The following is a 14,768-nucleotide window of genomic DNA, read 5'->3' as shown; positions in this document are numbered from 1 at the left end:
GGCAGGAAGGCTTCTGATCCTCATGACCTCCCACATTCTCATCTGGGGCTGATGAGATCCTCATGGCCACGGGGGATTAATCTCGGGGCAGGAAACGGGGGGCAATCATGAACCAGAAGGTTAATAACTCCCAGCTCTTGACATCCACGGGCTCCTTTCTGGTTTTCTAATTCTGAATTTGTTCCCGTTTTTGCGTTTGGACAAGCTCCTTTCAGACTCTGGCTTAACACGGTTGGGGTTCGCACAAGGGGCTGGACTAGGCTCCAATTCCGTGGAGGGTTCAGGGGGCCGTCTTGGGGGGACATTAATGTTTAATTTTTCTTGTTTCCCGTATTAAAGAATTCCGTTTCGTTCACCCGGGTCGTTGAAAGGTTTGGATTGCCTCACTGGTCCTCACTTGGGACGAAAATTTCTCCAGGACTAGTACCACATTTGGCTTTGGAGTCGGACCACAGAATCGGGAAGGGACCCCAAAATTCATCTGGTCCAACCTTCTTCAGTGTGTGGGAAACCGGAGGGAAGGTGATGGCGAACCACTTCTGTATTTTGCCACGAGAACGGCCTGGACACCCATGAAGTTATATGAAGCCTTAGAAGAGACTTTACGTCTCTGGAGGGGTATTTCTGACTCCAAAAATGGCTGAAAATACTTTAACATGTCAGGAGGACCCACATATACACACATACCCCTGTGGTTTTTTTTTTAGATTTTTTTACCCCGCCTTTATTATTTTTATAAATAACTCAAGGTGGCGAACGTATCTTCCTCCTCCTGTTTTCCCCACAACCACCACCCTTGTTGTCCAGTGTAAAAAAAAAGAAAATATGTCACGGATTTTGATGCTGAATAGCTGAGCGAGAGATTTCACACCATTTCTCATGCATCAAACACGGGCAGAGGTTCCTAATCCCACTTCAACTGCTTTCGCCCAGCCCTCTTAACCAGGTTACTAAATTAAGCCATGTTCTGGGCTCAGACCATACCTGGAATCCCACTAAAGAAGTCGGCATTGGTAGAACATCCCAAAGCTGCAAGAAGTCTATCTGAGGCTAAAAGCAACGAAGTTTGGGCTTTTACGTGATTTGGGTGTTGCGTAAAAACAGCCTGCAAAGGTTCAGTGCTGCTCGCCACTGTCCGCGTCACACCTCCCACCACAACCTTAGTTAACATCCAAGATAATTCTAATTTCTCAGGAGTGTATTCCACGCAGCTGATCAAGTGGGCAGCAATCTGCCAAGAACACAGCAAAAATCAACCTTTATTAAACCTTCGGTGTTTCTGCAGCTAAAGACTAAAATCCTCTCTGGGCGATGCCTGTGAATCCAGATGTGCCGCAACAGCTGGATGGACCTGGGTTTCCCCAGTTGTAGGATTAGCCTTGCATCCCGTGCAGGCATTTTCAGGCGGTTTTGTCTCTCCAGCGGGGCCGAATGTCGTTCCCACTTTTTAAAACTCCCCCAGTGAGTAGGTGTAGGTGATAGCCAACATGGGTTCCTTAAGAGCAGGGGGGAGATGGCATCGCCCGGACAGAATAAGCGCACAGGGTTAATTCAGCTGAATATTTTTGAGCTCCAAAGAACAGAAATCAACTGTCCTGATGGAAAAACAACAAGATGGCGGTTCACATTTGGCGGAACCAGGTCTCCGTCATCCTTCTGCGTGTATGTTTGCCTGAACTTAGATTTTTTTTTTTTAACAAATATATATCTTTGTATAAATGCATAAACAGCCCCAAGCCGGAGGCATCACTTAGCTGAACTTGGTTGAGCCTGGAAAGCTACAAAGGGTGTGGCCGTTGCACCGGGATGTAAGGAGAATGCCCCTCTTCTCCATTTTATTTATGTATTTCATTTATTTATTTATTTATTTAATTTATATGCCACCCATCTCCCCCAGAGGGTGACTCTGGGTGGCTCACAATTAAATTGCTGGGAAGAAAACAGGCTTCCATGAAGTGGCCAGGGGTCCCAAACGGCACAAGGGAGGCCTGGCTTTATCCAGGAAGAAAGTCTGGCTTGGAAGGTGCCCAGAAGTCTTTGGTATAGAAGTTTAGGTGCCACAGTCCACGGCTGGGGACGATGGGAGCCGAAGTTCTGTAGAGGAAGCTTGGTTAGGAAAAAGGGGCGCCCTGTTTCCACCTCTGAACGCAGGAGAGGCCTGACGCTCACACGAGCAGCCCGCAGGATTGGAACTCGTTCCCTCCCCCGCAAGTCCTTGGAGGGCACATTGTGGGGGGCATCGCGGCGGGTTTCTCAGCTCCAGTTTCCTCTCCGCCTCCCAGGTGGGGAGGGGGAGGAGAAGAGGAGAAACTGCCGCCCGCCGGCCGAAGCGGAAAGGAATCGGGAGGGAGGCGAAGCAAAGCGAAGCGAAGCGAAGCGGGCTGGCCGTCCTGATCCGAGGGCTCGGCCGCTGCCAAGATAAACAGGAGGGGGGATGGCGGCGGGCCAGAAGTAACAAGGGAGGGGCCCGCCCAGCAGCCCCCCATGCCAGGCTGGCGGGCCCGGAGGGAGGGGAGGCCTTTGCTGCGGGGCCCTGTTTGCAGAGCATCCTTTGCACAGCTGGAAGGGCGGGGGGGAGGCCAATGGGCCCCCTCCCATTGCAGAGCTCTTCCTCCAGAAAGGGAGGGTTGCCCTTCAGCTCTCGGCCCCCAGCCCCGTCCGGAAGGCTCCGGAAGACCCGCCGCCAGCCCCCCTCCTCCTCTGGGGCGCATTCGCGGCTCCCAGCCAGGGTGGCGGCTGCTCCGCCCCGGCAGCGGCCTTGAGGACACCCGATGAGTCTGGTCCGCGTCAGGGTTCCTTGTCTTCGGCCAGTTGCGAGACAAAATGGGCGGCTTTTGCTCCCTTGCGCCACCCCGTAATTATCTGCCTCTCCCGTCGCAGCTTCACCAGCCCATCGGCGCGGCCAGAAGTTAGAGAGCGCGGCTAAAATTAAACTGCAGGTGGCAAAGAGGCGGGCACCTGGGCAAGGCCCTGGGCATACTGGCTAGCGTTAGCCCGTCTGCTGCCCTCCGCTGGCGCCTCTGGGCTACTGCAGGGGAAAGCAGGCGGGCTGCCGCGCAGGGACAGAAAGGGCCGCCCTCTGGTGGCGCCTTGTGGCAATTACACGCGGCAAAGGAGAGTTCGGGCCATTTCAGTGGGAAAAGGACAGCAAAGGTTACTCTTGTCAGCTTGGTATTATTATTGTCGCTGTTTTGCTCTAGAAGTACTCCAGGCACACAACAGACTTTTTAAAGAAAAGGACATATATGTTAAAACACAAAAAGGCAGGTTCCCTTAGAGCTGTTCTGGGGTGTCCTAATAGCCCTCTGCCCACCTCCATCTTCAAAGGATCTGTAGGACATACTGCCACCCGGTGGATCCCTGAAGTATCGCAGCACAATGGGGAAAATAGGGTCATATTATGGTATCCATAGGACATACTGCCCCCTGGTGGCTGACCGAGCTGTTGCAGCCTAAATAGAGAAACATAACGGTATTTATAGGACATACTGCCCCCGGTGGCCCACTTGGGTATAAACGGCTATATGGGGTAAATATTCCAATGCATTTAGGCCATACTGTGCCCTGGTGGCTCAATGAGGTATTGCAGGCTCAATGGGTGAAATAGGGTACATTAATATAATATAAAGCATTTGCTATAGATTCCATTTTATTGCCCTATTTAATCCATTGAAGCTTCAATACCTCATTGAGCCACCAGGGGGCAGCACACGTCAAACCATGTTGAGATTCCATCATCATCATCATCATCTCAATTTATATAGCTGCCCATCTCACCACAAGCGACTCTGGGCAGCGTGCAACAAAACTAAAAACAGTAAAATACATTAAAAAAATATAAAACAAAATAAAACAGTATAAAAGGAAGTTAGAAATAAGAGCGCCATTATATTGCCCTTTTTAAGCCATTGAGCCTGCAATACCTCATTGAGCCACCGGGGGCAGTATTTCTATAGATTCCATGCCATTGAGCTATTTTCCATACTGAGGCTGCAATTACTTCGTTGAACCACCCGAGGGCAGTATTTCCTATAGATTCAATGAGGCATTGCAGTCTCAATATGGAAAGGAGGTCAATATCAAGGAATCTATAGAAATACTGCCCCCTGGTGGATCAATACAGTGCTATAATTTGAGCCATGTTTACCCAGTTCAGCCAAAGGGGGCAGCGGGCGGGGGGGCAATTTGTCCCATATTTTAAACGCATTGTCCTATTTCCCTAATTTAGCCTTTAATACCCAAGCCTTCCACCGGGGGCAGTATGTCCTACGGCCTAACTGCATTACCGTATTTTCCGTATAGAGCCATTTATTACAAAGAAGGCCAGGGGGGGGGGGCAGAGTATCCTATGGACTTACTACCTCCTCTCAAAGTAGGCAATGCATTCAGCATGGGGGACATAGCGCCCCCTGTGGCTGCCATGGGTATTACAGGCCTCAAGGGGAAACCAGGGCAACACCGCCCCCTTGTGGCTCAATCGGGTCCTGGGAGCTCAGTCGATTACAAGGGGCTGAAATTGCCTTAATAGCGGTTTGTGCAATTTATCTTGAACCCCCCCCCCCCGGCAAATCATTCCCTCTACAAACGAAAGTGAAAGGAAGGAAGGTGATTTTTCAAGGCTTCCGTAAATTTCTCACAGCTGCCTCGGGTGGAATGCAGGCAAATGCATTGCGGATACAGGACAGAGCGCCCCCCACTGGGTTACTTTGGTGCAGCAGCCCCATTGTGCACTACATTGTGCTCTTTCGCCCTATTTTCCCCATTGAGTCTCCAGTACCTCAATGGGGGACATGGGGCAATGGAATCTAGAAGGAATACTGCCCCCTGGTGGCTCAATGAAGCATCATAGGCTCAATGGGTTAAATGGGGAAATACAACGGTGTCTACTGGAAATGTCCTCTGGTGGCTTAATAAGGTATTGCAGCCTGAATATGGAAAACAGCAATATAATCGCATTTAGGTGTGAAAGAGTAATATAAATTATGTCCTATCAATTCCATTATATTGCCGTTTTCCCGAGCCTGCAATACCTCCTTAAGCCACCAGGGGGACGTATTTCCTCTGTTGTTGTTTAGTCGTTAAGTCGTGTCCGACTCTTCGTGACCCCATGAACCACATCGCGCCAGGCCTTCCTGTCCTTCACTGCCTCCCTGAGTTTGCTCAGTTTCATGCTCATTGCTTCAGTGATGCTCTCTAACCATCTCATCCTCTGCCGTCCTCTTCTCCTTTTGCCTTCCATCTTTCCCAGCATCAGGGTCTTCTCCAAAGAGATCTCTCTTCGTATTAGGTGGCCAAAATATCTGAGCTTGAGCTTCATTATCGATCCTTCCAATGAGCAATCAGGGTTGATTTCCTTTAAGATTGACTGGTTTGACCTCCTAGCAGTCCAGGGAACTCTCAAGAGTCTTCTCCAGCACCACAGTTCAAAGGCATCAATTCTTCGGCGCTCGGCCTTTTTTATGGTCCAGCTCTCACAGCCATACATTACTACTGGAAAAACCATAGCTTTGACTATGCGGATCTTTGTCGGCAAGGTGACGTCTCTGCTTTTTAATATGCTCTCTAGGCTTGCCATAGCTTTCCTCCCAAGGAGCAAGCGTCTTTTAATTTCATGGCTGCAGTCTCCGTCTGCGGTGATCTTGGAGCCCAAATAAATGAAGTCTGTTACTGCTTCCATTTCTACCCCTTCTATTTGCCAGGAATTGATGGGTCCAGATGCCATGATCTTCGTTTTTTTAATGTTGAGTTTCAAGCCAGCTTTTGCACTCTCCTCTTTCACCCTCATCAAGAGGCTCTTTAGTTCTTCTTCACTTTCTGCCATTAGTATTTCCTCTACGTTCGTGGTATTGAGTTATTTTCCATATTGAAACTTCAATACCTCGGTGAGCCACCAGAGGGCAGTACTTCTATAAATTCCATTCTATCCCCTCATTTAATCCACTGAGCCTGCAATACCTCAAGGAGCTACTGGGGGCACTATTTCCCATAGATTCCGTTATAGTGCCCTATTTCCCCCATAGAGCCTGCAGTACCTGAATAGGTGAGATAGGAAATGGTGCCCTCTGTTGGCTGAATGAGGAATTGCAGCCACAATGGGGAAAACAGCTGAATATAAGGGATCCATAGGCTGTGATCCCTGAGGGAGACATGTCCTGTACTTCTAACGCGTTGCCTTCTTTTCCACTTTTAAGGCTGTAATCCCACATCCCAGAACAGCCCACCTCCTGACGGGCACCGCCTCGCAGCCCAGCCAGACACATTTGCAGAAATGTGCCTTCCTTCGGGGGCTCTTCCCGTCCTCCTTGCAGGCCGTGGCCTCCCCCGCACCTGGTCCTCCTCAAGTTGGGCTCCCTTGAAGGAACGCAGGCTGAGAATCCGCCTGGTCAAGCTCTTCGGCTTCTGCCCCTCAAGCCTCCGAACGGCCCCCAACCCTTTATTCCCCTCCGCCAGCAGTTCTCACCCGTTTTGAACCCGTGGCATAATATCAAATGCAGCAGCAGTTCTGTGGCACTCCAGAAAATGATTGATCGTGTGTATTTTTAAACATGGCTCGAGGGGAAGTTAAACAACATTTTTTTAAAATATCCGGACTGTATTGGATGTATGGATTATACAGAATATACAGAATGCAAACAAAAATATTGGAAAAAAGTAGCGGCAGACCAAAATCTCGCAGCACGCTAGAAAGAAACCCACGGCACGCCTGTGTGAGAACCGCTGCCCTTATCTTTTCCTTACCAGGTGCGACCCCCGAATTTGCTGCCCTTTCTCACTTGGGCGAACTCCAGGGACAGGGCAGGCACGCAAGCGGAGGTCCCAGCAGCAGGGCTGGCACGCTTTGCTCCCCCTCCCCACCCACGGCTCGGAGCTGAGACTTTGGCATGGCTTTACCCGAGTGGAGAGGATCCACCCGGCTCTTTCACGGCCGAAAGAATTCTTTTTTCCGGCATCTAAAAGCCGGAGATTCGGACAGCTTTAATTTCCCGTAAAGTTTTCCTAGCCTTGCTGCTCCCCAATGCCTTAGCATCAGGGGTGTTTTGGGAGGGGGTAGGGAACTCTGATTTCAAAAACGGCCCCCCCTTTGCGCTGCCCTGAAGGAAAGGTCGGTTTCTCTGCAAGCCGGGAATGCAGGCGCTGCTGCTTCGCTAGCTTCACGGGGGCGGCGGGGGGGCAAGAATGCGTGAAAGAGGAACGATGGTTACTGTCAGTCTGTCCTGGAAGTGTTTGGGGAGGGAGGGAGTGCAGGGTTGCAGGCCTTTGGGGACACCCCGCCCGAGTCACAGTGCCAAGCCCCCCCATTCTCCTGGAGAAGCCGCGTGAGAGGGAGGGGGAGAGAAAGGATGACACGGGGACGCCCATCTCCACCTGCCAGTGATTTGTCCCTGGGGCCACCTCCCGATCGGGTGCAGCCACCTGCTTCACCTGCACCAGGTGAGCCCAACAGCCTGCCTCCTCCCCGAGGAAGGAACGCAGCCATGCAACCGAGCAGGGTTACGTCCGCAGCACAGGGGTTAGTCCGCCTGTTAAAGCGACCACTCCTGAGCGCCTTCATTTGCAGGGGATCCAGGCTAAACCCAGGCCTGAGTGGGGGGGGGCGAGCAAGCGGAGCTTCTGAATCTCTCTCGGGGCCTCCAATTCATGCGACTGAAAACAACTCAATGCTTCCCGTTACCAGCAAACAAGCAGAGCGCGGATCTCCCCGTGTCTCTAAAAAATGAAGTTGCAAATGGCAGCTTCTGCGACACCGAGAGGGCCACGCATTTTGCAACCAGAAGAGGAAACCCACGGCGCTTAATGCACGATGGTCAGGAGAGATGTCTGGAGATCCGTTTTTGAAGGATAAAGGACTTTTAGGTTCCCTTCCATGTCCACAATCCGAACCTGTTCCAAGAGCAGAGGGGCCCCTGGGGAGCGGCCCTCGGGCCCTGAGATTTCAGGTTGAAGAATCTCGCCGGATTCGTGATCAGAGCAAGCTTCCCTGCCTTTGGTTTCCAGAGTAACCCTCTGGAGCTCTGCCATTTTCTGCAGTTAAAACAACAATAAAGGATGCCGTTTAGTTCCCTTAAAAGGAGAGAGACCAGGAAGGAGGTTCTAGGATGGGGGCTGCCTCTGTGCTCCAAGAGAAGGGAGGGTCAAGCAGAAGCAGAGAGGGGGATCCTTCCTGGCTTATATAAACCTGGTTATGAGGCGGGATATGCTGTACCGAACCCAGTCACAGGTGCAATTGCCCACGTTTTGGTCCCAGGTGCCCAGGGATGCGATGGGGCCGTCAGATGTGCCACTGCGGTCCCTGACAACTTGCGGCCCCTGGTTCCCATCCCTGATGTGGGAGGAGGGGAAGGGTGGGGGGGAAGAAGCCTGTACCAGGACGAGGGCATCCATCACGTCTTTACACAGCTGCAGGCTGGTGGCACTGGTCACTTCCAGAAGCAGATCGGATGTTGCTTTCCCAAGCTTAAAAAGAGGAGGAGGAGAAGGGTGGGAGGAGGAAGCTTTATGCCCTGGAGAGCCCACGGAGGGGGCACGGGCAGAAAAGCTCAGCTCAGCTCAGCTCAGCTCCAGCTAGCAGGGAAAAGAGGCAAACCGGACCCTCTTTTGCCTGAAAAGCTCCAAAAGAGATGCCTGCATTTACTTGGTTCTTTTTCTTATTTCGGCAAACATTTACAGAAGGCCGAACCTCAAACCGTGCACATTGGCCTCGATTGCGCGAGTTGCAGATCGAAGAACTGATCTTAATCATGCAGAAGCCCGAACTCCCTCCCGACCCGCTGCTCAGTCCCGGCGTCCTCACCTTTGTTTTCTCGCTGTTGGTGATAGGGGGGAAGGAGATGACGGCGCCTTCGGAATCGACGATGCAGGGATAGTTCTCTTTCCCACTCAGTAACTGAAGGTACCTGACGAAGTTGAAAGAAAGAAGGCGCATGTTACGGGGGGTGCTATCACAGCGACGGGAAGGACAGGCTTGGACCCCAGTTTCTGCCAAGGGAAAGTGAAATAAGGTGGAAGCCGCCACAGATTCCCCCGGATTGGTGCACAGGCTAAAAAAAATTAAAACCTGCACGATACATCTTTAAAAATGGCAATTGAGAGAGACAGGGAAAACTCAAAGGTAAATTCGAGCCAGGAGGAACCGCAAGAGGCTCCGGGGGAAGTCCACAGATGCGGTGGCCCTCGAACCCAGGCCCCCTCCCCACGCCTTCCGCTCTGCCTTGAGTTATGACGCACTTGTACAGTCCAGAGATATTTTGCCGCTTTTTCTGCTTCCTCTGCTCCTCAGCTTCTGCCTGCAGCTGCCGAAGCAGGTCCTTGGCCTTGACTTCCTTCCGGCCCAGCGGGATGATCTGCACAAGGGGGAGCATCACAAGAGGGTTTATCCCGTGGGTTAAAGATGGGCATGACCTTGGGCGGCTCCCGAAAGAGAGGAGAAAGACTGGTGCAGAATAAGGCTAGCAAGGGTTGCCGGTCGCGGGGGCGGGGGGCACACAGTTTGGTTCTGAATATCAGAGGACAGAAACTTGACTGGGAGGAGTTCAGGGAAGAAGGGAAGATACTAAGATAGTTTCTACAGGTAGTACTCGCTATTTGACCACAATAGGGACTGGAATTTAGGTCACTAAGCGATTTGTTTGTTCAGCGAATTATCACGTGACTGGAACTGATTTTACGACCTTTTTTATGATGGTTGTTAAGCAAATCCAGCTTTCCCAATGGACTTTTTTGCTGGAATTCGTTTAACGACCATGTGTTTTGCTTAACGACCATGTGTAACTTAACAAGGTGATGATCTGCTTAACGACCATCATAAAAAAGTCGCAAATCATGATCATGTGACTGTGGGGGATGGTGAAACAATTTGTGATCGCCATAAGTGTGAGTACAGCTCACAAAGCACTTTTCCCAAGGCTGTCATAAGTCTGAACTGTTGTTAAATGAACAGTCGTTAAGCGAGGACTACCTGTAGTTGGCAAAAGAGGGCAAGACTTCACTGGGGCAAATGCCATTCCTCCTTTTCTTACATTTGCCTGGTGAGAACTGGGAAGCAGACTCTGGGGTTTGTCTCCAACGAGCGAACCAGCTCCATTCCTACCCCACCCATACAGAGAACAGTTAAAAACAACAATTACAGGAGTCACAGGACTTGGGAGACAGGACAGGGAAAACTTCTGAGCCCTCCACCTATTGCCCTCTGTCAAAGAGCTGCATCCCACCGGTTTATGCCATCACTGTCATCGTTCCACTATGGAAGCTGACACTGCTGTGGGCACACTGGGCTTCTGAAGAAGGGCTCCTTCCTCAGAGTGAGGTGTGAAGGGGAAGGCGGCCTTCAAGAAGGCTGATGCTTCCAGCTTGATTATATTTCCTGTAGGACAATTGTTCTGGCTAAGCAGCTGCATAGGAGAACTCAAACCAGTCTGTGCCCTGAGGAAGCCCACGTTCCCTTCTCCCTAGAGTGGCAAGAAGGCCTCACAAGGCCTAGGTTGCTCAGAAGGATTGTGAGCAAAAACGTGGAGAGGAAGAGGTGGCAGATGCAGGCAAATCTTTGGAGAAGCATACAAGCCAACGTTCAACTTCACATTTCATCCTCTCAGAGAGCAGCACCTACGCTGGTCACCGATTTGCCCACAAACAGCTTCAGCCAGACTGGCAGTAACACGGCTTCGGCAGAAATAGCTCACCTTTAACTCCTCGGGGGCCCGGGCTTCGTAGAGGAGCGGTCCTTTCACCAGCTGCAGGTCATGCGTCGCAATGGTGGCGGCTGTTCGTTTCTCACAGAGGTCCTCGTGGAGTTTTGTCTGAAATGTTTATTGGATTAAAAAAACAAAAGCAGCTTTACATTTATTCATAGCAATTCATTTCTAATTATTCCTTCGCAACATTTCAAGTCAAGATCAGCTGCCTATCAGGAACAGCCAGACTCCCACCCCCTTGAGAACGGAACAACCCAAAAATTTTTCTATAGGGGAAGGACAGGTGGAGAAACGCTCAGCAGCTGAGATCAACTGGGGGAGATCCCACCACTGACTCCTTTCCAGCATCTTCACTTGAAAGTAATCCAGGGACTCCCTGATGTAAAATAAACTTTTCACTCTGACAGTAAGGTCTGCACTTTCTGATAATTAAGTTTCTCATTTCCCCCAGAAAAAAGGGAGACCTATTTCTGCCCAATGCATTAACTAACTCTTAAAGCTAAACAGGACCTGTGTCCCAAAGAAGTTTATGCATGTGTGTGATGGCGAGAACAGAGTTTGAAAACTTCTATTTTAGTGAACTGCAGCTGAGCAAGCTAGCCCCATCTCCCCACTTGGCTGCAGAAGTGTAGAGTTAAAGTCCTTTCGTTCTGATTTTCTTCGTGACATGAGGTAAAGGATAACTAGAGCAGCTGATCGTTCCCAGATAAGGGACCCCATTCTGAAACTAATGGTACCGTGATCAAGGTGACGATGATAAATTAAGATTTTTATGGTTGTCCATCTCACAGAGTGACTCGGGGCGACTAACACAATCAGGACACTGATATAACAACAAATGGCAGAAACAATCCAACCACTTTAAAAAACAGGAAAGCAAAGAAGGGCAAGGAAGGGTAAACCTGTCAACAAATAATTTTCGCATCTTACAAGCTCAACTACCGCCGGATTGCCAGGTTTTATGGAAGGCCAACAGTGTTGGGGCCAATCTATAGTGGCTGGAATGGGGTTCCAAAGGGTGGGTGTTGTGACGGAGAAGCCATGCTTCCTGAGTCCAACCCTCATTAATTGACAGACTTCTCTGAATGTTCATCTGAAATCTCCTTCCCTGTAACCTGAGCCCATTGGATCTAACTTTGAGGGACAACACTTTATTCCACCCAATTTACCTCTCCCTCCCAAGCTGACACACGCTTAGCGTCATTTTTGGAGCCTCACCTGAGCTGAAATGAACCTCTTCAGAGCATTGCCTGTGTTGAAATCCATGCCCTTCACTACGCAGCATACGATGTAAGGGCGGACGTCTCTAGCACTGGGGCTGGCTTTTACAACCAATGGCGCTGGGTTCTCGGAGACGTGAAGAATTTTCACCGACGGTTTTTGGGCATCTTCCACGTCATCATCGCTGCCTCCTTTCTTCTTGTTCTTCTCACGCTTCTTTTTCCTCATCTCTTCCCTCTCGGTGCCATCCTGCTTGCTTCTCCCTCGGCCCCTGCCCCGCAGATACTCCAGGATCGATTTGGTCTGGCAGCCGTTCACCATCTTCTCCAGCCGTTTGTCCTTGAGAGCGTTGCCTTTCAAGTTGACATCCTTCAGTTTCGGGCAGTCAGCCAGCTCCGCTGGGATTTCAGAAAGCTTGTTGTTCGAGACATCCAACGTCTAGAGAAAGGAAACGGGGCTGATCGTCTTCACTGAAAAGAGCAAATCCCTAGAAACGAGTCTTGCCCTCTCTGAAAAATCTCCTGCAGGAATCTCAAAGATGGAAGGCCCTATTTTGCCAGCTACTCATACGGTCAAGAAGTCAAGAGGGGCTAGATATTTTTCGGAAGTATTCACTGCAAACCCTCACCCCCTCCGTGTTGTTGTAAGGAAGCAACAGCCACAACCCGCGCCTGGTGACAAAACGGCTGGGGAAAAAAATAAAAAGGGCTCATACCATACCATACCATCTGAGCACATGAGAAGCTCCCCGGATGGAGGAAAAAAAAGGAACAGGGCTATTTTGAGAGCAGCGGCTGCTGCGGCAGCTGCAGGACCTATTTTTGGCACCTTTGGAGGAGGGAACCTCAGTTCAGGTCTAGCACGCTCCACCACTCATTATATGTTTATCCCACTGTTTTTATGTACACGTATATGACTCGAGGCATCATTCGTAACGCTCCCGCCTTCTATTTTCTCCACAACAGCCCTGCGAGGCGGGCCGGGCCGAGAGAGCGGGACCGGCCGAAGTCACCCAGCCGGCTTTCCTGCCCAAAGGAGGCCCGGAGCTCTCGGTCTCCTGCTTTCTAGCCCGGCGCCCTCCCCACCCGCGCGCAACACACGTGCATTTACTGCGCCGGCAGGCAGCGGACTGCGCCCCGCTCACCTTCAGCCCGGCCAGGCGGGCCACCTCGGGGCCCAGCAGCTCCAGCTCGTTCCCGGCCGCCTCCAGCAGGCCCAGCAGCGGCAGCGGCGGCGCGGGGCGGCGGCCGGGCGGCGCGGCCGGGGGCAGCAGCGGCCCCGGGAGGGCGCGCAGCTGGTTCCCGCCCAGCAGCAGCTCCTGCAGCGCCGGCGCCGAGCGCGCCAGGCCGGGCCCCAGGGCGCGCAGCCGGTTGCGGCGCAGGTTGAGCAGGCGCAGCTCGGGCAGGGCGGCCGCGCCCGCCGCCGCCCCCTCCTCCCCGGCGCCGTCGCCGCCCAGCCCGCCCAGCTGCGGCGGCAGCTCCTCCAGGCCGTTGTCCGACAGGTCGAGCGTGCGCAGCGCGGCCGGCAGCAGCGCCCCGGCGCGGGACAGCCCCGCCGGGCCCAGCGCGCAGCCGGGCAGCGCCAGCGCCTGCAGCCCCGAGAGGAGGCCCAGCGCCGGGCCGGGCTCGCGCAGCGCCGGGCAGCCGCGCACCTCCAGCGAGCGCAGCGCCGCGCCCAGCTCGCCCAGCGCGCCCGGCAGCCGCCCCCCGGCCGCGCGCACCCGCCGCTCCAGCGCCGCGCCCGCCTCCAGGCGCAGTTCTCGCCGCCCGACCGCCGCCACCTCGGGCCAAGCCTCCTCGGGACCCTCCGCCGCCGCCATCTTGCTCCGCCGCAACCCCCGCCCGCTTCCGGCGCGCGCGGGTGACGTCCTACGGGGAGCGCGGCGGCTCAGCCCGCTCCATCTCCGAAGCGCCCGCTGACGTCAATCCCCGCCCGGCCCCTTCCGCGCAGGCGCCGAGACGTTTGAGAGCCGTTCGTCGACCTTGAGCCCTTTAAGATGGGTGGACTTGCTGGCTGGGGAATTCTGGGAGTCGAAGTGCACCCATCTTAAAGGGACCACGGTCGAGAAACTCTGTTTTAGATCTTAGGTACGTTTTGTCCATCGATCTGTCCCTGACTTGGTCCTTTGGGTCCCCCAATGGTGCCATCCCCCTTGCTGCTGGTCGTCCTCTTCTCCTTCCTCCCACTGATGGATCAGGTGCCGTCGAGGCTCCGTCAACTCGAGGCCACCACCTAGGCAGCCCTTCTCCAGGGCATCTGTCCCTGGCTTGTCTTCCAGTGGTGCCCGCATCAGTGCCCGTAATTGACGCCATCCACCCTACTGCTGGTCCTCTTCTTCTGGATTAAGTGAGTCAGTGTTGACTCCAAGCGACCACACAGACCTTCTCCAGGAGGATCGGGCCCTAACCCGGTCCGTCAGGTCTTCCAGCGGCGTCCTCCTCCTCGCTGCTTGAGTCTGCCTACCTTGCTGCTGGTCCTCTTCTTCTTCAGTAACCCATTATGTGCCATCAAGTCAGCACTGACTCTAAGCAACCACATAGACAGACCTTCTCTAGGGTTATTTATCCCCAAACCAATCCTTCGGGACTTCCAATAGTCTCCCCCCATTGCCCCTATATCTGAGGTGCACACTCTTCTTTCATTCCACCTTGCCCAGCATCATGGACTTCTCCAGCAGACTTTGCCATTGCATACACCAACTTTTTAACCAAGATCCGGAGAATGCTTTAAGACTTCTATCTGTGATACAGATTGTAAGACTGAAACCCCACCTTTCTTCCAGGACCTCAGGAACTTAGATGGGGGTCTCTTATCAGTGTTATCCCCACAAACAAGTGACGTAACTTGGGAGACTTTGAA

At 52.7% G+C, this 14,768-nt stretch overlaps 1 protein-coding gene across 1 annotated transcript; it reads right to left on the bottom strand.

The window, feature by feature from the left end:
- Positions 1-6,519: 6,519 nt before the first annotated feature.
- On the bottom strand, positions 6,520-13,770 carry LRRC47 (leucine rich repeat containing 47). Its single transcript, XM_007440779.4, has 7 exons — positions 13,054-13,770; positions 11,907-12,347; positions 10,677-10,793; positions 9,226-9,341; positions 8,792-8,894; positions 8,365-8,454; positions 6,520-8,022 (listed from the first exon to the last, which is right to left on the bottom strand). Exons 1-7 carry the CDS (start codon positions 13,726-13,728, stop codon positions 7,792-7,794), a joined length of 1,773 nt encoding a protein of 590 aa, XP_007440841.2. The 5' UTR covers positions 13,729-13,770; the 3' UTR covers positions 6,520-7,791.
- Positions 13,771-14,768: the final 998 nt, after the last annotated feature.

Source organism: Python bivittatus, unplaced genomic scaffold (genome assembly GCF_059951505.1).
Source record: "Python bivittatus isolate LINGU-HERP-01145 unplaced genomic scaffold, Pbiv_v1 ctg000510_np1212, whole genome shotgun sequence".
Classification (NCBI taxonomy): domain Eukaryota; kingdom Metazoa; phylum Chordata; class Lepidosauria; order Squamata; family Pythonidae; genus Python; species Python bivittatus.
Note: the sequence above shows the minus strand (reverse complement) of the source record. Positions and strands in the feature narration are given on the sequence as shown.

Bases quoted from the DNA above. Each gene is read 5' to 3' on its own strand.
- LRRC47 (XM_007440779.4), bottom strand. From the start codon at position 13,728: ATGGCGGCGGCGGAGGGTCCCGAGGAGGCTTGGCCCGAGGTGGCGGCG. The intron at 12,348-13,053 runs GTGAGCGGGGCG...TCCTTTCTCTAG, and splicing joins CCCGCCTGGCCGGGCTGAAG to ACGTTGGATGTCTCGAACAA. The intron at 8,895-9,225 runs GTGCGTCATAAC...CAACTTCGTCAG, and splicing joins AATATCTCTGGACTGTACAA to GTACCTTCAGTTACTGAGTG.